At 39.5% G+C, this 21500-nt stretch overlaps 1 protein-coding gene across 1 annotated transcript in view; it reads left to right on the top strand.

The window, feature by feature from the left end:
* The window catches only part of lrch2 (leucine-rich repeats and calponin homology (CH) domain containing 2), a 53927-nt gene that overhangs the window by 13055 nt on the left and 19372 nt on the right, over positions 1-21500 (top strand). Inside the window, 15 exon segments of the mRNA XM_051937219.1 lie at positions 3135-3271; positions 3478-3565; positions 3568-3607; positions 3758-3845; positions 5442-5538; positions 5663-5760; positions 5947-6014; positions 6907-7011; positions 10431-10499; positions 10985-11047; positions 15327-15375; positions 15496-15636; positions 16397-16447; positions 16538-16601; positions 19340-19452. Of these exon segments, the coding sequence (XP_051793179.1) occupies positions 3135-3271; positions 3478-3565; positions 3568-3607; positions 3758-3845; positions 5442-5538; positions 5663-5760; positions 5947-6014; positions 6907-7011; positions 10431-10499; positions 10985-11047; positions 15327-15375; positions 15496-15636; positions 16397-16447; positions 16538-16601; positions 19340-19452 (1271 nt within the window).

Below are 21500 nucleotides of genomic sequence, written 5' to 3'. Positions count from 1 at the left end.
ATAGTTTAGTTTAGTTATTGCGATTCTTGCTGTGGCACGTTCGTTTTTAATGAGTGTAACACCGGCTACATGCAGCGGCTGTGTGTGTGTACTCCTGCACTCCTGTGGTGTGCTTTTTAACACATCTGTCATAAAAGCACTGCAGGTTCAGTAGTACCAATTAAGATATCCAAAGCGCCGTAGAAGAGCAAAGTTTGAACTTCACATCCAGCCACAGCTTTAGCTGGATATGGTTGAAGATCAGCCTTAAAATTAGTAACCACCGCTAAATGCATCTCGGGAAAGTGTGAGATCGTTTCTCCTTTCTGTAGTATCTGCAGAGTATTTCTCTTAACTGGCAGTGGAATTATCCTATACTGACACACCTACTGTTCACCTGAATCAGAAGGAATCTAAAGCATATTGGAAGAGAATGAAGAAGTAGTCCTGAATAAATTCTCCAGATGCCTCAGAAACCTTTGTTGCTTTGTTTGCTGTCATTTGTGCAGCCAAAATGCATGAAACGGAACAGTTTATAGCAGTCAATGCTTTCACACAACAGAACCAAAAGATCTCGGAGGCCACTCATGATCACCTATAGCACAACAAACCATGCAGTCTTTGCTGTGTAAGTTTTGTAAAATTGTTAGTATTATCAGTCTTTGTGAAATGCTGTGATCCATATATGAACAGTACGTTTTTAACACATGCAATTTGTAGGTTGAACTCCGTTATTAAGCAGAAATAAAGGCAGCTACAGATACACACGTGGACAAAATTGTTGGTACCCCTCAGTTAAAGAAGGAAAAACCCACAATTCTCACTGAAATCACTTGAAACTCACAAAAGTAACAATAAATACAAATTTATTGAAAATTAAATAATCAAAAACAGCCATCACTTTTGAATTGTTGATTAACATAATTATTTAAAAAAACAAACTAATGAACAGGCCTGGACAAAAATGATGGTACCTCTATAAAAGATTGAAAACTATTTGACCAGAGTGACATGATTAACTCAGGTGTGTCATTTAATTGAAATCACAGGTGTTTCCAAACTCATAATCAGTCAGTCTGCCTATTAAAGGGAGACAAGTAGTCACCCTGCTGTTTGGTGAAAAGGTGTGTACCACACTGAACATGGACAACAGAAAGCGAAGGAGAGAATTGCCCCAGGACATCCGAAAAAAAATGATAGACAAACATCTTAAAGGTAAAGGCTATAAGACCATCTCTAAACAGCTTGAAGTTCCTGTGACAACAGTGGCTCATATTATTCAGAAGTTCAAGACCCACGGGACAGTAGCCAACCTCCCTGGACGTGGCCGGCAAGAGGAAAATTGATGACAAATTGAAGAGACGGATCGTTGGAATTGTATCCAAAGAGCCCAGAGCAACCTCCAAAGAAATTAAAGGTGAACTCCAAGGCCAAGGTACATCAGTGTCAGATCGCACCATTCGTCGTTGTTTGAGCCAAAGTGGACTTCATGGGAGATGACCAAGGAGGACACCACTGCTGAAAAAACTCATAAAAAAGCCAGACTGGAATTTGCAAAAATGCATGTTGACAAGCCACAAAGCTTCTGGGAGAATGTCCTTTGGACAGATGAGACCAAACTGGAGCTTTTTGGTAAGGCACATCAACTCTATGTTCATAGACTCAAAAACCAAGCATACGAAGAAAAGAACACTGTCCCTACGGTGAAACATGGAGGAGGCTCAGTAATGTTTTGGGGCTGCTTTGCTGCATCTGGCACAGGGTGTCTTGAAAGTGTGCAAGGTACGATGAAATCTGAAGACTATCAAGGCATTCTGGAGAGAAATGTGCTGCCTAGTGTCAGACAGCTTGGTCTCAGTCGCAGGTCATGGGTCTTCCAACAGGACAACGATCCAAAACACACAGCCAAAAACACCCAAGAATGGCTGAGAGAAAAGCGTTGGACTATTCTAAAGTGGCCTTCTATGAGCCCAGATCTGAATCCCATTGAACATATGTGGAAGGAGCTGAACATGCCATTTGGAGAAGACACCCATCAAACCTGAGACAACTGGAGCTGTTTGCTCATGAGGAGTGGGCCAAAATACCTGTTGACAGCTGCAGAACGCTCATTGACAAATACAGAAATCGTTTAATTGCAGTGATTGCCTCAAAAAGTTGTGCAACAAAATATTAAGTTATGGGTACCATCATTTTTGTCCAGCCCTATTTCATTAGTTTGTTTTTTTAAATAATTATGTTAATCAACAATTCAAAAGTGATGGCTGATTTTGATTATTTAATTTTCAATAAATTTTTATTTATTGTTACTTTTGTGAGTTTCAAGTGATTTCAGTGAGAATTGTGGGTTTTTCCTTCTTTAACTGAGGGGTACCAACAATTTTGTCCACGTGTGTACCTCTTCATACTCTCTGCATGTATTTGACTTAAAGTTAGCTTCCAAAATATTGCACAGTCATATTTCACACACATTTTTAATGGAAAATCTCAATGACAAAAGAGGTTGGAAGATGTGAGAGTATCACCAGGCAAGGAGAATGTACTGTAAAGATGCTGTCAAGTTGTATTATGGGAGCTGTAATGTTTCTGGAGCCTAACCCACACTAGGAACAAATAAAGTCAGGATGTATCAGCATATCTGAGGCATCGGGTTTTGTTTCCAGTTCCTAAAATTCATAGAACTGCAACAGTAACCTCTGGAGTTCACCTTTAAAAGATCATGTCACTGCATATAAATTCGGTTCAGTTGTATTTATATAACAGCAGTTCACAGCATAATTAATCTCAAGGCACTAAGTAGCAAAATGAAAACCTAACTAGATTATATGATAGAGAGAAGCCCAGCAAATCCAAAGATTCCCTCTGAGCAACACTTCGGCGACAGTGGAAGAAAAAGAAACTTTAACAGGAAAAAAACCTGCAGCAACCAGGCTCAGGCAGGTTCATCTGCTACAATGAAGGTAAAGGGGAGAAAGAAAAGAGAGCAGATGAAAAAACAAACAAGCAACACTTAAGATCAGCTTAGAAATAAGGCTAATATGGACCTGGCTCAGTTTCTATGCTATACCAAAGCATACAGCGTGATTGATATTGTTTAATGGAAGTGGCGCACGGCAAAAGCTGTCACTTAATACTTATCTTATCTTTGCATTCAGAGCTGGCCGATCTGCCCCTCATCCGACTTGACTTCTCCTGCAATAAGATCACAGAGATTCCTCCGGCCTACAGGAAACTCAGGCAGCTGCAGCACATCATCCTCGACAACAATCCTATGCAGTCTCCACCCGCACAGGTACCGCGTCATCGTTGTGCCTTCGCCTCTATGTGGCATCAAACATGCAGAATAAGATTTGTAAATTTCGTGTGTGTGTTCTTAAAAATGCTCTAATAAACCTGGTACAGTTGCACCATCTGGTGGATGAATGACCACATTTCTCTGTGTGGCGGTTACAGCAGCTCAGACTCTACAGACGCCTTTTGTCCATGTGTGTGTTTCAGATTTGTCTCAAGGGCAAAGTGCACATATTCAAGTATCTGAACATCCAGGCGTGTAGAATGGACAAGAAACCCGACACACTGGACCTGCCTTCCTCGGCAAGCGCTGCCTTCCACAGCCGCTTACAGATAGGTACAGACACATTTGCTGGGTTTTGTTTCAACTTAATGACACTTTCTGCACTCTGCATCTTTGTATGTACCACATCTACATGCATTCATAGTTTATTCATTTATATATATTGCACAAATGGTGTCTTTGTATTCATTTCCATTATTCCAGCATGGAAGATTTTTATCCCAGTAAGAACCACGGGCCTGACTCTGGAATTGGTAGTGACAATGGTGACAAGAGGCTCTCTACAACAGAGGTTAGACTCAAACGCACAGCACTAACTGATGGTATTGTCAGTGCTCTACATGATGAACGTGTTGTCATGCACTGCTCACCAGAAGTGGAACATTTTAAGATACACTGATGTAAATCTGTGCATTTTTCCTCCTGACACCCTATCATTAAGCTGCGTTAAATTGTAGCTAATAGCCAGCAGGTATTTTCTTTGCTCCGTGTGCTGTTTAGTACGATAAATCTAATGGAAATGTAATTGCACTCACATTGCGACTCCTCAGACAATGCTGAAGAAGATGAAACGTGATTTATTAGGTCAAAATTCTACCTTACAGACGGCAGCTACAGTAAGCCAGTCCACAGGGAACAAAGCAGGCAGTCAGTGATTAAAAATGAGGAAAAAAAAACTGGCTCAGGATCACAAGAGAAGGCAGGCAGACTAGACTAAGCAATGACTGAATAGGTATTTGCAACAATCTGGCAAGAAGTGAATGTCGAATGGGCCCGGGTATGGAGTGCGTAATGGGAAGCAAATGAGCAGGCAGGTGGTCGATCAGGGGTGAATGTCTGAGATGGGAAACACTATGTGGGTGACAGATGGAGCATAACTGAGTCTGGAATGCCAATAGAGGTTATAATCCAAAAAAATACGATCCAGGTTCCCTTGCTTGGTATTAAATAGTGCAGACAAACAAGGCATTTATTCTTGAATAACTTGAAGATACTTGAAGACGGAGTGCCTTGGCTGTTTTCCATGACTGTCTGCATCATTCAGTTCCAAGCAGGACTCCTTCGGTGTTGTTTGCTGAGAACCTGTCAGGTTTGCCACAAAAACAGTGCAGCCTTTTGTTCTTCCTGTGTAAACTGACAATAAACATTGTAAAGGAAATCTACAGCTTAAGACCTGCCAATGAAAATCCGCCCCTGTCTTGAACTCAAGTAGCCTCGATTCTGCAACTGAGACAAAAAATTGATGCAATGCCGTTTATTTGAAGTTTGATTTAAAATGTGAAAACGATGCCATTTAACCCGCGTGTCGTCCTCCAGGTCAAAATTAACCTGTTTTAAAGTTTGAAAATGTGGGGAAAAAAATGTATATTTTCACAGTGAAACTCCTGATGTCCACATTTTCAACATTTTGGGGAAATCTTTGAACATTTTTGATGGAAAAAAAGAAACGTTAAAAATGTTTAAGAACATTCACATAAAAGCAACCAAAATCCAGCGAAATTTGCTGGATTTTGGTTGATTTTTATGTGAATGTTCTTAAAATAAATATTAGAAGTTTTTCTGATTTATATGGAATCACTTTAGATATTTTTAGGATTTTTTTGGAAGATTTTCACAAATTCTTTTGCCAAATTTTGAGTATTTTTATAAATAAAACTTTTAAGGGAAACTTTTAAAGAATTACTGGAATTTTCTTCTTAAAGGTTTTGCAAACTTTCAGAAATTTGGGGATTTTTTTTGCTGACTGTTTGGATTTTTTCAGATATTTATATTTTTTGGTGCTTGCAAATGAGGACAACAGGAGAGTTAAATACCTAAACAGTCATACTATAATGCAGATACATATATGAATTTAACCCAGACTTCATGGTTTTTCTTTCTCCTGCAGCCTTCAGATGACGACACAGTCAGCCTGCACTCTCAGGTTTCAGAGACAGCCCGGGCTGATGCCCTCTCACTCCTCTCGAAAATGGATTCTTGCAAAGGTTACCGAAAATAAGTATCACATATTCCCTTTGAAAGCAATAACAGAGACACGGGGTTGTTGAATGAAGTGCCTAAAATGTGACAGTTTATGTGATGAACGCGGATGCTTCCTCCCTCTATCAGATCAGGATCTCTATGACTTTATAGAGCCCAACCCCGATGAGGATCCTGCTCTGTCAGAGTGTGATGGGCAGCAAAGCAGTCATGTGTCTTGTATAAAGGTATGAATCTGTCAATCTGTTGTAACAGTATTTCCCCATCATACCCAGTTTTATTGTTTTAAAAGACTCGGGAAATGGGTGAATGCAACAAAAAAAAACAAGAAAAATATGGGAGAACAATGGATGATCCCTGGAGAAGAAGACGGATTTCTGGTCCCTGACATGGTGTGTCTGGGTGTGTTTCAGGAACTGGAAAAAGTTCTTAACATGTCTCACCAAAGCAAAGATAAAGACTGCTGGAAAGAGGAGTCAGGGTGAGTTTTTTCTTCAAAGCAAAGTGAACACAAATCAGGCTTGTGCAACGATCATCATCTGCCAAGGTTAAATGTGTGGAGTTTTCTGATTGCACATTTTTAAGAGTCACTTAGACTTGCAATATGTTGTGAACTCAGAACCAACTGTCATTGAACCTGAACAAGCTTAACTTATTTAAAGCAAAAACATGCACAGAAGTGTGGTGCAGCTGCTCTTTTTACACCTTGATTATGACACTTGAGATTGATATTTCTCTTTTTATTTTGAAGTATATAAGAAAAGATTTTCTATAAAAAATAAGCTTCTACAAATCAGGTGCACATTGGAGTGAAAACAAATCTCGGCACCAGCTATCAGTCTGGGTTTTTTTTGCGTAAATGTGGGAAAATCTGGTAGCAATTTTAGCAGCTTCTCCAAAAAGATACAGTCATCAGCAGTCTGTAAAACATCTTTAAATGATTTTGGAATCGTGTACTGGAAACAGCCCGGATTTCCTGTATATTGCATCACATGAAAAATCATGTGGTCATGAGTTTCGTTTGCATAATTTAATGACATGGCTATGTCAAAAAGGCTGTGCATTTTTTGTTATTTGTGATCTTTACGAAATCAAATCAAAATGTACTTTATTAATCAAGAAGGAAATTGAGATATCCAGCAGTGCGTTACACTACAAAAAATATACAGTAAGGCACAGTGAGGTTTGGAAGGCTCACAGAAGCATAAACAATATAAAATATAATACAAAAGCTAGAACAATCATATAAAATATAATATGAATGAATCTGGAAAGGATTGTGTTTGATTTAATGTTTGAACCAGTCAGTCAGAATGCTGATTATGAATGAACAGTTTCTGATTGTAACAGCTTTGATCTCCAACTTTTCCCAGCTCTGATAAGGAGCAGCTAGTTGAGGAAGAGGATGATGAGCTGAAAGAAGTGCTGGATCTGAGGAAGATTGCTGTTCAGCTTTTGCAGCAGGAGCAGCAGAACAGGTTTGTGTGGGACTCCCTTGTCGCCCAGCAACATAACAACCGTCTTCGTTTGCTGCGCTGCTTAAATCAAACTCTATCCTCTCTTACTTTCTCCTTACTCTCCATCATATAACATACGTATTCAGGCGTGGTCAGGTCAACAGCTCACAGTTTTACATTAATCCTATATTTCTTAAAAGTTAAAGTAAAAAGTAGGGTATTTTCTATTGTGGACAGAAAAACAAATACTTTAGAAAGACTTTATTGAAAATACAGGACCCAATGTGGAAACTCAGTGCAGCAGAAGTGAACACACCTGTGATCACTGACATGCAAATTAGAAAACCTGCGATTACTACCAACTAAATTCAGTTCAACTTTCAATTAACCCTCCTGTTATGTTGCAGGTCAAATTGACCCATTTTAAAGTAAAAACAAATCCAAAAAAAATAATTAAAAGTATTTTTTATGAAACTTCTGCTCTGTTTAATAAGTGTTGTCAAGATATAAAATGAAAATGGGGTCAAATCCTCAAACCCTGTGACAATTTTTCAGTTATTAATTGCATTTAACCCATAAAAGATAAGAAAAAAAGGTCGGAATTGAACTGATAAGCCTGGCAATATTCTGTTTGTGTGAATTTATCAACATCACTCCGTAAAAAGAAAAAAAAAATTCAAAATGTTAAATAAAATTCTTAAAAAATCAATGTCATGTAGAACTACTGTATTTTATGTGCACGTCATGCCAGTGTACATTAAAAAATGTTTAATGTGCATTTTTTTATTAAAAATAAATGGATTATAAAGTGATCTGTGATACATAAAGAACACCACTGCACAAAATATTGATTGAATTGATTAGTAGTGGAGTTATTAATGAGATTTTAACGATATTTATTGGGACTTTTTGGTTTCTGACACTTTTGGATGATTAAACGTGCCTAGGAAGGCCACTGCTGTTCCTGAGAATGGATTGTCTCCATCTGCTTGGATGCATCGTGGCTTCATATGAAAAAGAAGTGCCGGATTATTTTTAAATATTAATTGTGAGATTTCACAAAAAATTGAAAAGGACTGTGCCTCAGAAAAAAAAGGACACTTTGAACACAAAACCACAAGATTAGACTTTGCTACAAGAAAACAGAGCACATCCTTTGTTCAGCTGGGACCAAGATTCATTTGTTTGTGCTCAATGGAATCCATTTTGTTTGACATTAACCTGGCAAAGACTATCACAGTGAATGTTTAGTCCCAACAATGAAACACAGAGGTGGGAGTGTGAAGAAATGGTGCTCTGTGAGTGCACAATGTCATGGGAAGATGACATTTGTAGATTTCTTGATCAGTGTATGTTGATATAATACTGACTGACAGGATGACTCCCAGCCTGCAGAAGCATGGCAGAAGAGGAATATTCCAGCATGTCAGCGTTACGAAACACACTGAAAGGGAAAAAAAGTGAAAAGAGTAAAAGGTTAAGCAGACAGTCCCTGCAGCAAAGAGCAGCTGAAAAACATGGACTCATTACATGTATACAGAAACTTGTGGATGCTGGTGAAAGAATCTCAGGAATGAAAGGTGTGCTGACTTCTGCTGCACCGAGTACATCGTAGAGGGCCTGTTTAACTGTTAGCGCTCCCTTTAAATAGGGACACATACTTACTGTTCCACTTAGAGATAATGCAGTTACTGTATGGCGACATCATATTAGGTTTAGCCATTTTACAGTCATTTACAAAAGTATTGGACTACTCTTGTTTTCTTCAATTTCTTGTTCATTTTAATGCCTGGTACCACTAAAGGTATAATTACCTGAAGAATACAATAAACACGAAAAAAATGCAGCTGATTCCATAATACTTCATGTTCTGTTTGGCATGCTTAAGCTTCGTTGTATTCTCAGGCTATATAAGAGGCCATTTCATGTCATGAGCAGCACTGCTCATGCAAAGGCCTAGAGTGGTTTCCTGATTACATTCAAGCCGTAGCACGACTCAGAAGTTGTCAGCTCTCACATAACGCCTAAAACTAATGAATTATGTGAAGCTCTGCTGGAAATTAGCATGAGAGAGAGACAGGGAGCGAAAAAACTGAAAATCTCCAAGAAAGCCTTTCATTACACCAAGAAAAAGCAAGACCAACATGGTACTACCAAATATCAAGCTGGTCATGGCAGGAAATGTCTTTCTACCCACCAGATGAGCGTGCACTCATCTGTTCCTGTGTCAGGAATCGTCATCAGACCTCCAGGGACCTTAAAAACGAGTGGATACTGTGGAGAAATGTGACTTGTTCGGCAAGGACAGTTGAAAACCGACTTCTTGAAGCTGGTCTGAAGTCACACAGGGCACAGAAGAAGCCCTTCATCAGTGAAAGACAGAGAAAAGCCCGTTTGCTCTTTGCTGGGGAGCATAAGGATTGGACTGTTGATGACTGGGATAAGGTTCTCTTCAGTGATGAATCCAATTTTCAGTTGATGTCCACTCCAGCTAACTTGCTATTTAGGAGGAAACCTGGAGATGCCAACAAACCAGACTGTCTGCCCTTAGAGTAAAACATGGGGGTGGATTGGTGGTGATCTGGGGTGGTTTCAGTTTGGGTGAAACAGGGCAAATGCAATAGTGTGAAGGGTGAATGAACCAGGTCATGTACAGGGCTACTCTTGAAAACAGTCTTCTTCCATCAGCTGGAAAACTCTGGTCTGCTTCCAATGACTGGATTTTCCAACAAGACAATGCCTCTTGCCACACCTCAAGGTCAGTTACAGCCTGGATGGAGAACCAGAACACTGGAACCATGCCTTGGCTGCTCAATCACCACGTTTAAATACAATTGAAAAGCATCAAACGCAAAATGGAGAACCACAAGCCCAAAAACAAAGCAAATTTGTCAGAATTTGTGCAACAGGAATGGGCTGCTGTGACAGCAGAACAATGTCAGGAGCTGGTGGAGAGCATGCCATGATGCATGGCTGCAGTCATCAAAAACAATGATTCTGCTATCAATTACTAACTCCTGTGTGCATCATGTAACTAAATAAGACAGAAAAGAAAACACAGGATGCCTAAGAACACTGGTTTTGGCCACACAATGTGATGACTATTGATGGAAGAACTTATGTGATTTTGGTTATCAAGAAAGCCATGTAAAATGTCTAGAAATCAGCTCTTAAATTCGACTCTTATGAGCTATTTTTGCCATTATCATTTGTCCAAACAAATGTACCTGTAGTGGTACCAGGCATAAAAACGAACAAGAAATTGAAGAAAACAAGGGTGGTCTAATATTTTTTTCCAGGACTGTATGTCTTTCTCCTCTGCATATCCAAGTCCTCATCATCTTTATTTCACTTGTTCTCTACTGCTTTTCCCTGATCCTCCCTTCTTTCTTGCTTTCTCCCTTGACTCGGCTTCTGCACGTGTGATTTATGGCCTCTAGACGGCGGTCTTTAATTTGCAGAGCAGAGAGTCTCATTCACCGACGGAGAGTGACCGGCCGGGCACACAGGTAGAGGGATCTTCATTATCGCAATCTTCTGACTGTTTGCACGTCTTACTTGGTAGTAAATCACTGGCACAGCTGGTCTGTGGTGTGTCTCAGTTTCTGCCTCATAAAGTGAAGCTTATGAAACATACAATCCCATTCAGGATTTTAAGCCCTGTGTGTAATATGAGAAAATATGAGCCGTCTTGTAAATTTTCCCAGCTTACAAAAGGTGTTAAGTCACCCATCTCATGACTCAGTGTGTGTAATCAATACTGTGTGAATCAGTGCTGTTGAATTAAAGATGAGCCTAAACAGACATTTACAAATATTCACATCCATCACACAGACTAAAAAGTCTTGGCTTGCTCAAATGGTGAAGTTTCAGTTGACTCAGTAACTGTAATTGTGGTAAAGATGATTCACCCTGAAAAACTGCATGCAACCATCAAAATGAGCTATCCCTGCTGGAATACTGTAAGTAAACCCAAACATGTTTCTGTCTGCAGATTCCTCAGTCACTCTGGAAGCTCCAGCAGCAAACCGAGGCTCCCACCTCAGACTGCTCGCAGGTATGTGCAGCAGCACCGCAGTTCAGTAATGCAGAACAGAAGCACACATTTGTAGCGGAGTAAGTGTAGAAGAACTGTGGTAATGACAACCAGACAGCGAGTATTCCGGAGAGATGGAAATTTTAGATGCAAAACTTTCTCTCTGCTAAGAAAGCACCAAATTGCGACGAAAATTTTTCTTCTTTTCTATGATATAACTGGTAGAACAGCCAAACACTGTTGTATAGTACAGTGGTCCCTTCTCTGCATTACGCTCCAGACCCATCCTTTATTTTATTATTTATATATGTTTTAAGGCTTTATAAACCCTCCCCACACGCCACATAATACCGCAAAGCAACACTATGCACAGCGACGTCTGTGTGAAATGGACAAGAAGAGATGCTGAATGCTGCTACACACTTTTATTATGTTTTAATGATTGCTTTTTCTATATTTTTTTATATTGTTTTCATATTTTTAGGCTAGAAAATGCTTATTTCACCGCAAAAATAATTAAAATGTGTAGCAATCGCAGAGCCAGTTGCTATGACTGAACTGTCGTGCTGCAATGCGCCATGGGAGTTGAGGGTGTCAGGGGTTTAAATGTCATTATTGTGGTTTCTATTAAGGTTACAGTGTTGTTAGTGTTAGTGTTTTGGGGTTTAGTCTGCCTAGTTGTAGCTTGGTTAAGTGTTATGTTGTCAGGTCTGTGAGTGTGAAGTGGAGTGTGTTTCATGACTTCCTGCAGGGCTCCAGACTAACTTTTTTTCCTGGAGCACAGTGGCCCCTAACTTAGAATTTTAGGAGCGCAACCAGAAAATTTAGCGGCGCACACCAAAATCGACTTGCAAAGTAGATATTCACATTTCCTCTCATTTTAACTGTATTACTGATAAATACTTGCACAGTAAATGTGGAAACTATGTTTTAAATTCACATTTCACTGTGCAGCACTTGACACAACATAACAAGAAAAGCACTCAGAGTGCAGTACTCCGCCAAGGCTGCTCAGTTGAAGTATCATTTCCGACGGATGAAATCTGTAATAAAAAAGAGCTTGTGCTGAGTACAGGCATGTGATATGCATGTGCACGTTATGTATTTATACCGAATCGCGTGTAAATTACGCTTATAAATGTCTGTTGATCAGTTCATCAATTTTGGCAAGCCTTTGTTTTGCTAGTGTTAAAATAACCGTTCCCTTCAGGCTCATTTCTTCTTTTGGAGTTAATGTCGGTTGGTAAACCAGCTCATTTACGCATTACTGTCTACTGGGCTGAAGTGTGGAGCAGAAGTTTGTCAGCAACAAAAAATACTCAATAGTAATTTAAAAAAATCGGCAAATTTACTGGTCGTACCTGTGCGAGTAGATGAAAAATGTACTCGCAAAATGCGATCATTTAGTCGCAGTCTGGAGCCCTGTCCTGCCACATTTTATATACTGTTGCTTTCTGTGTCAAAGTAAAATCATTATCCAGTTCCAGAGTGCATTACAGGCACTCCAGCACCATTCTTCAATGCCGCTTGCCACAATAATAAATACGTAAAAATAGCCAAAAGTTCACGATACATTGAGACTGCGGAAAGTGAACTGTGATATGGTGAGGGACCACTGTATCATTTTTTAACTACTAGACCAAAGCACAATATCATAATTAAATGTATATAAAAGAGAAAGCAGCTTTTTGTCACATTTTAGAAGCTGAAATCATCAAATGGCATTTCTGAGTGACACATGTTAAAAGAATTACAGCGTTAACTACTTCGGAATAAGCAGTTCACTTTGGTTTTGGTAAAACACACAAAACTGCATTTATTCTGTCTCTTTACCTTGATCCTTTTCCTTCACCTCAACTGAAACTTTCGTGACATTAAGTAAAGATGTGAAAGAGAACTCAGGAGGCCATAGGAGAAGATGACTACTGTGCTATGACAGTTGGACTGCATTTACACTAAGCTATGTATTCATGCGACAGATGGGCCTGAATATCCGGTGCTAAAGCAGAATAAGAGAGGAGGCACTGAAACATCCGACACAGAGACACAGAGATGTTAATGCATGCTTTTATTTTCAGTAGAATGAACTACTGTAATGCCCTTGCTTTCTGGTCTTCCCAAAAAAACTGTCTCTCACCTCCAATTATTGCAGAACTCAGCTGCACGAGTCCTGACGAAGACCAGAAAGCGGGACCACATTACACCAGTTTTAAAATCACTGCATTGGCTCCCTGTGTGCTTCAGGGTAGATTTTAAAATTATTTTTAACAGTTTTTAAATGTATTAATGGTCTTGGGCCTTCATATTTGTCTGATCCACTTTTACCTTATGAACCCTCACAGACCCTCAGGTCCTCTGGCCTTTTGATAATTCCCAAGGTGAATACAGTGACACATGGCGAGGCAGCTTTTCAACATTACGGCCCTCGCCTGTGGAACAGCCTGCCAGAGGACCTGAGGGCTGTAGAGAACATAGAGACTTTTAAACGCAGCCTCAAGACTCACCTTTTTAAACTGGCTTTTACATAATTGCTTTTATTTTATCTTAATGCCTTGATTTATACTGTTTATTCCCTGGTCTTGCTTTTATTTATTTATTTTATTATTTTGTATACTATATTATTATTTCACTATTTTTTTTCCACAATATCTTTATTTAGCTTTTACAGTAGCATAAAATAATGACAATACTGACAATCATGACATATATGGCCTAGCCATGGCTGCATGTCATTTCTCATAGATTAGCTGCCAGTTATCGCTAAAGAAAAAAATCACAATAAAAACACAAAATGAACAACATGCTTCTCTTGTTACAAAACGGATTATAAACCCAATGTAATGGATCTTAACATGAAGGTAATAATAATGATAAGCTACAGGCATTTGAAAAGTAACTTATTAAAAAAGAAAAGAAAAGAAATTAACAGTCACAATTTTGGAAATTGCCATACCTGCAGTAGTTAGTCATCAGTTTGGTTTTCTGTTAAGTCTGAGTTCTTGACATAATCAATAAAGGGCTTCCATATACCTTCAAATATATGCTGTTTACCTTTCAGAATATAGGTAATTCTTTCCAATGGTAGACTTGATAACATTTGTTTTAACCATTGACTGATACTTGGTTGATGGGTTATTTCACTATTTTAGTATTTATTTTACTATTGACTTACTATTTTACTATTCTCCATCTTTTAGTATCTATTTTATTCTTTAATTTTTAGTTTTACCTGTTATTTTCAACACGTCTATTTTAGATTCCAGTGTTTCCTCAGTGGGGAGCCGTCTGCATCTGGGGCTTTGGCAGGGCCTGGGCCTAATGGCCCTGGAGCTAGTTGGCCTGTTGGGGCCTGCTGGGGCCTGCTGCTGCCCCGGGTGCAGGCGGCTCTCAATGATGGTGTTTCCTCCTTCTGGTGCTTCTGCTCTCAGCCAACCAACGCTATTATTCTTGATGTAGAAGTGTGTGTGTGTGTGTGTGTGTGTGTGTGTGTGTGTGTGTGTGTGTGTGTGTGTGTGTGTGTGTGTGTGTGTGTGTGTGTGTGTGTGTGTGCACGTTGTGGGGGACCAAATGTCCCCACAACGGTAGGAAAACCAAAAACTATGTCACTTGTGGGGACCTCATTTCGGGCCCCACAAGTTTAAACAGTGTTTTCTTGGCCATGTTGTTGTTACTGAAAAAAGTAAAAATGCAAAAACGTTTCTTTAGGGGTAGCCATTGTTTTGGTTAGGGTTTGGTTAGGGTTAGGGTTAGGGGTTAGATATGAATGGGAGTCAATGGTAAGTCCCCACAATGATAGAAAAACATAATATGGGCGTGTGTGTGTGTGTGTGTGTGTATGTGTGTGTGTTGATGGGGAGTATGATGGGGGCAGGAGTTGCAAGGGACATGGGACATTGTCTTTTTAATATTTGTTTTTAACTTGTTAAGCACTTTGTGCTACTTTATGTATGAAAAGTGCTATAGAAATAAACTTTGATTGATTGATTGATTGATCCTCTTTTCAGCGTTCAACCCACTTTTATCGTGCTGCCCACTTCGGTACTTCTGAGTCACTTTACTCAGTTAAGAGGCTTCCTAAGAGGCAACCTTTTGAGATCATTTAGGAAAATTTAGGAAACACTTTCATCCCATTTAGAACAGAAGTTATCCAGACTATCAGGGTGGTGTGAGTCATTAGTGTGCCTTTCTCCAAGTACTCGTTAAAGTTATAATGTCCTGATCTCTCTGTTAGCAGTGTTTATTTGAACAAACTGTGTTTTTGATCTTTGAAACGCTGTAATTTTCTGTGTCTTTACATCAGTGCTTCTCTGGATGAAGGCAGCAGTGGAGCATCAGTGCTGAGCGGGCAGGTACGAACTCTTTTACTTAACGACAGGCAAGCGATTGCCCTCAGTTCCATATGTGAGGTTTTCTGGCTCGAGGATGAGACGAAGTACTTTTTCATGAATTTTAACTGTCTGTTTTCACAGCCTTCTTCTTCATGCTCATTTGACGGCAGCTTGAAGACTGATCAGTCAGATTCAGAGCCAAAGTGGCCCGAAGTCCCGCCTGTCCTCAATCAGAATGAAGATCGCAGGCGGAACAAGTACCTGAGGAAAGATTATCTGAAAGTGAGAGAGTTTCCTAAATTCAGCAGAACATGCCTCATTAATTGCCTCCATCAGACGATCATCTGTGCATGTCTCACTTAACTTCAATCGTGCACAATGTTTTTCTGTTGCTTTCGTAAATTCTGATGTAATCATTGCCAAAATGTGTGTTATCATTGCCACTTATGAGAAAAATTAAAATTTGTTTTCCCTTTTAGTGCACTAAAAGGTCACATTTGGAAAAATGAAGTGTCTGACCAGCAGTAAATAAGTAACTCTGGGGACACAAACTAGTCACAGTGAGAGTCTTATGGATTCTACAACACTGTTTATAGTAACGCAGACTGCTGTTGAGCTTCATCAGTTCTTTGATCTCTATAAATTCTATACTCCTTTTTTAAATTTTGTGGTCACAGCAGATTACGTGTTTCAAATCTGCATTGCAAAATACATCAGTTGTGAGAGAAGCATGTATTTATGATTTTATGATCAGCTCAAAAAGTTTCCCAAATATGTATTATGCAAAAGATCTCTGAGAGAGTCCCAGGCATTCTGAGGAAAGTTTGATGTTACAGTTATTTAGATTAAGATTCACATTGTTAAAGAACGTGTATGACAGTGAATCATTTTTTTTATCATTGTATCGTTATTTTGCAATACAGTCAACAACACGTCTCTTTGCACGCAACGTCAAAACTGCTTGGAGACCATGAAGTGTAAATAATGAAAACATTTGCTTTACAAGCATAACAAGATTTGATTTGCTTTGCTTTTCCCACAGTACAAGTGCCAGAGTGCCCGTAAAAACTCCAGCGGGAATGATGACTGTGAGGTGGGTGTGAGACCCTGCTCAAATCTCACAGTAGCTTTGAGGTGTTGTGATGATGACCTCTTCTGATTGTAATAAATGCTTTGTCCACAGGAGGGTTTGCGGAACGCTGATTTCAGCACCACTCTGACGGTGTTTGGACTAAAGCCGAGATCAGGTACTGCACAAGTGCTAGTTGATTGACCACTATTGTCTTGACTTTTTGGCTCAACGTTTTTCCTTTTCACCGTGGTAATAATCTGGCAGCTGTCTTAGGTTTATAAATAGATCAGGTTATTATTGTTTAAATGTGTGATCAAGATGTACATGTCCAAATACTGCATATCACTTCTTGTAATTAGACTTCTGAACATAATACTGGAATAGAATGCACATTACATTTTACATGTTGGGAAAATATTATTAATTATTTCCTTTCTCATGCATTTGCAAAGTCAGTGAGTAGAAAACAGTAAATTTGTGGAACTAGTAAAATGGAGTAAAATGTATTAGTGTATAGAGAGTAAGGCTAAGGCAGTGTTCATGCTACAGCTCATAACTGCTGTTATGCGAATACTTCAGTCTTTGTGCTGAGCCAAAATATTTTTTTAGGCAGAGTTCCAGCCCTTCTCTGGAAGTGGGGAAGTGTTTCTGAGGAACTGTCGATCGCTCTTGTTCTTGATTAGCTTTATTTTAGTCCGCTTTTCAATTGCTGCTTCATTGTCAAATATTTTAATGTGATAAAAAAAATATCCTGTTTTTGATATTGCTTAAAGTAAAAACACAGACAAAGAAAGAAATACAGATTTTTTAAAAACTTTAATACAACAAATTATACATCTATTACAAGTCCTACTCAAGTAAAAGTGTGCAAGTGTTTTTGGGAAACTGACATCTTGTGCTTGTTCTGTCTGGATGAGAGGCAAACCTCAAGATTATGACCGCATTGTGACCGATCATGTTTTCACCTCATTATTGTCTGTGTGTGTGTTGTCATGGCAACATACTGTTCTGGAGGCATCTTCCATCACAGGAACAACCACAGCAGTGATTTTGAGTAGCATCACATACCGTGAAGAATAAAGTCACGCAACCGTACATGTGTAGATGTGTACAAATCAAAATGAAAGCCAAGTTTTAAGGACAGGTGTGGCCCGACACACGCAAACTGGATACTCATGTCACATTGCAGTACTGACTGCTGAGTATTTACAGATCACAACGTCAGTATGTTGGCAGGTATGCCAGACGATGTGAATCCATTGCATGATGGTCTTTAGTTGACTTTGTTGTAATGGCACCACAAAATGTTTGACCTCTTGCCTTTAGGCAGTATTTTTAAGCATCACTGGGCTAGCAATTTGTAGTAACCTTTAAGCCAGTTGCTATTCAACTGCTCTTGTGTTTGATTTTCGGCTTTAGAAGAATCCAACACGGGACGGGAGGTTTTCACCCAGATTAGGGGTTGCTCTATTAACAACAAGGTCAACATGAGAGTGAGACGTGGTGGTTGAATTAGTTAAATGGGGACCTTTCATGCAGAACAGCCGGGTTTCATGGCTCGTGTGTAGCCAATAGTCAGTGATGTAGCTTGACTATTTTATGAGCGTCTGATGCACTTACATTTCCCAGAACAGAGAGAAGGCAGATGCAGGAGGAGAAATCAAAATTTCTGCCTACTGCAGCTTTAGTATGATTGTTTTGATGGTGTTAATTTTATGTCAGTTAACTAACACAAAAACAATGCATCATATTTATTAAGCTCAGTCATAATTGGTAAAGTAACTGCTAACTATAGCTGCCGAATACATGTTGTGTGGTATAAAGCAAAGTACAATATTTCCCCCTGAAATGTATTGGAGTTGTAATATAAAGCCTCAAGAAAAGCATAAGTGAATCAGATTTGACCAGTGAGAACACAACCTGCTTTACTAAGTCAGACAGTTCTTGAAACTTTCTCAAGTAAAGGTGAACGTCCAAAACCCGCCGTTAGGTTTAGATACGTGTTGGAAACAAGTTGAACCTGATCAGGCAACTTACTCCTGTGTGTATTCTTGTTGGTTCTCTACAGGAGTATAAATAAAGTATAATTTTACCCAAATGACTTCTTAAGTTAGGACTTTAGTATTGGATCGAAAATGAACCCAGGCTGGTAAAATGTTTGGGAAGATGAAGGGGTTTGTTTCATAATGTAATATTAAAAAATAAATAAGATAATAAGAGCTGAAATCATCTAAAACATGATGTACTTTGAGCTATCTTTTTTATCATGAAAGTATATATTTAGAAAATCTAATATCTTATGTTTTCAGAGGTTGAATCTCAAGAAGCAAAGGACCCAGTGGAGTGCAAAGCTTTTCTATAACTATGAAATAAATATCATTTGCACAGTGTTGTGGCTATAAGATACTGACACTGTTGGCTTTTACCCTGGTTTCCTACAAGCCTTCTTTCCACTATGCAATTCTAGATGACAATGGTTCCTGGGAAAAATAAGGGCTTGATTTCAAGAAAGTTAAGAAACATTTCATGGAACTGTTTTGTGACAAAATCATCTTGCGGGAAATGTACTCACCGAACCGGAAGGATAAGGAAGGAAAGATTTAAGGTGAAAAATGTCAAAAGTGTGACGAATATCCAGAGAATTTCTGTAACTCATCCAAGTAATGACGCAACAAATCACCTTTGTTGTGATAACATAGATGAGGGTTGGTGGTTAGATATCATCATGATTTTTTTCGCCAAAATGTGCATTATCTTTGGCATACCTTCCTGTTGAATAGTTTGGTACACTGAAATAGAACAGAAATCAGGTGGCCTCGTGTTGACCTGAGCGGTTAGTCAGGAGAATCTATTTCTAAGAATTTTTGTTTGGTGAGTGTTCTGTGTACTCAGAAGAGTCATGTGTTATTTCAGCTTTCACCAGAGGAAGCCGGCAGGAGTACGCCTCGACCGACCCCAGCTTCACGATGAGGAGGAAGATGGAGCACTTGAGGGAGGAAATGGAGCAGATAGGACTCTTACGGCAGGTGGGACGCCTTGCAGCTTGCTTTCGCCTCTTAATCACCAAACATCCTGCCTTTGTTCCAATGTTTACTGTATTGAGAGACTAAGCAACATCTCATTCACATGTCCAGAGGATTGTGTGTCATCTCACAGTGTTCCCGCAACTGGCGTTAGATTTTACTGTATATCTCCTCTAAGCTGACTCTATTTTCCTTAAATGTCCTTGCAGCCAACATTAGTTTATTTTCTCAAGCAAAGAGCTGTCCATTGAAAAATACCAACTTTGTAATTGTGCTACTAGTATTTTTTTTAGCAGTTTCAAGCTCCAAACACAAATTTGTTCAATTGTTTTGATAATTTATTCAGCTAAAAGTTGAAAGAAAGGTAACAGTGACTGCAGTGAAAGTGTTTCTCCAAAGTCTTGCAGCACTGGTAGGCAAATCTGGTTTACATGAAGTCGGAACTTCAATGCATTGAATGTTTTATAAATGTCAAGTCATCATTACTCCGCCAAGGAACGCGGTGGAGTTATGTGACAATCGGCATACGTTTGTCCTTCCGTCTGTTAGTCTGTCCTTCCATCTGTTTGCAACATTACTCAAAACGGGCTAACTGATTTGGATTAAATTTTTTAGGGAAGGTCAGACATGACACAAGGACCACCTTAGAATTTGGCACTGATGAGTCTTATTATCTAGATCCACGGATTTGTTAAAGATTTCTGTATGATTGCAAAATGGCAGCACCTCGTGTTGAGGTGTAACTATGACAACAAGTGACAACAACACTATGACACTACACCAACTAGTGAATGCAAGACAACTGCCTGCTGACAATCACATGATTGCAATCCTACTACAAATCGACCGCTGCAGTCTTATTCGTTGGAAATTATACAACAACTGCGTGCTTTTCTTGTTCTTTATTCAACGCTATAGCAACAGCTATTAAACTGAAGATTCAAGGCCTTAATTTATCATGCGCAGTGAAATCTATCTATCTATCTATATGTGTGTGTGTGTGTGTGTGTATGTGTGTATATACATACACACACACACACACACACACACACACACACACATACATATATAGATGGAAAGAAATGAGCAAAATAAACATATAAATCAAAGTGAAATAGTGCAAATAATATGTGTGTGTATATATATATATATATATATATATATATATATACACTGTATTGCCAAAGTAGTCGCTCACCCGTCCAAATCAGGTGTTCCAATCACTTCCATGTCCACAGGTGTATCAAATCAAGCACCTAGGCATGCAGACTGCTTTTACAAACATTTGTCAAAGAATGGGTTGCTCTCAGGAGCTCAGTCAATTCCAGTGTGGAACTGTGATAGGATGCCACCTGTGCAACAAATCCAGTCGTGACATTTCCTCGCTCCTAAATATTCCACAGTCAACTGTCAGCTGTATTATAAGAAAGTGGAAGTGTGTGGGAACGACAGCAACTCAGCCACCAAGTGGTCGGCCACGTAAACTGACAGAGCGGGATCAGCAGATGCTGAGGCGCATAGTGCCAAGAGGTGGCCAACTTTCTGCAGAGTCAATTGCTACAGACCTTCAAACTTCATGTGGCCTTCAGATTAGCTCAAGAGCAGTGCTTCAGCAGAGAGCTTCATGGAATGGGTTTCCATGGCCGAGCAGCTGCATCCAAGCCATACATCACCAAGTGCAATGCAAAGCGTCAGATGCGGTGGTGTAAAGCATGCTGCCACTGTACTCTAAAGCAGTGGAGACGACTTCTCTGGAGTGACCAATCACGCCTCTGCATCTGGCAATCTGATGGACGAGTCTGTGCTTGGCGGTTGCCAGAAGAACGATACTTGTGGGACTGCATTGTGCCAAGTGGAAAGTTTGGTGGAGGGGGGGATTATGGTGTGGGCTTGTTTTTCAGGAGCTGGGCTCGGCCCCTTAGTTCCAGTGAAAGGAACTCTGAATGCTTCAGCATACCAAGACATTTGGACAATTCCATGCGCCCAACTTTGTGAGAACAGTTTGGAGCTGGCCCCTTCCTCTTCCAACATGACTGTGCACAAAGTAAGGT

Source organism: Acanthochromis polyacanthus, chromosome 17, assembly GCF_021347895.1.
Source record: "Acanthochromis polyacanthus isolate Apoly-LR-REF ecotype Palm Island chromosome 17, KAUST_Apoly_ChrSc, whole genome shotgun sequence".
NCBI classification, from domain to species: Eukaryota; Metazoa; Chordata; class Actinopteri; family Pomacentridae; genus Acanthochromis; species Acanthochromis polyacanthus.
This window is presented reverse-complemented; position numbering and strand designations above follow the sequence as displayed.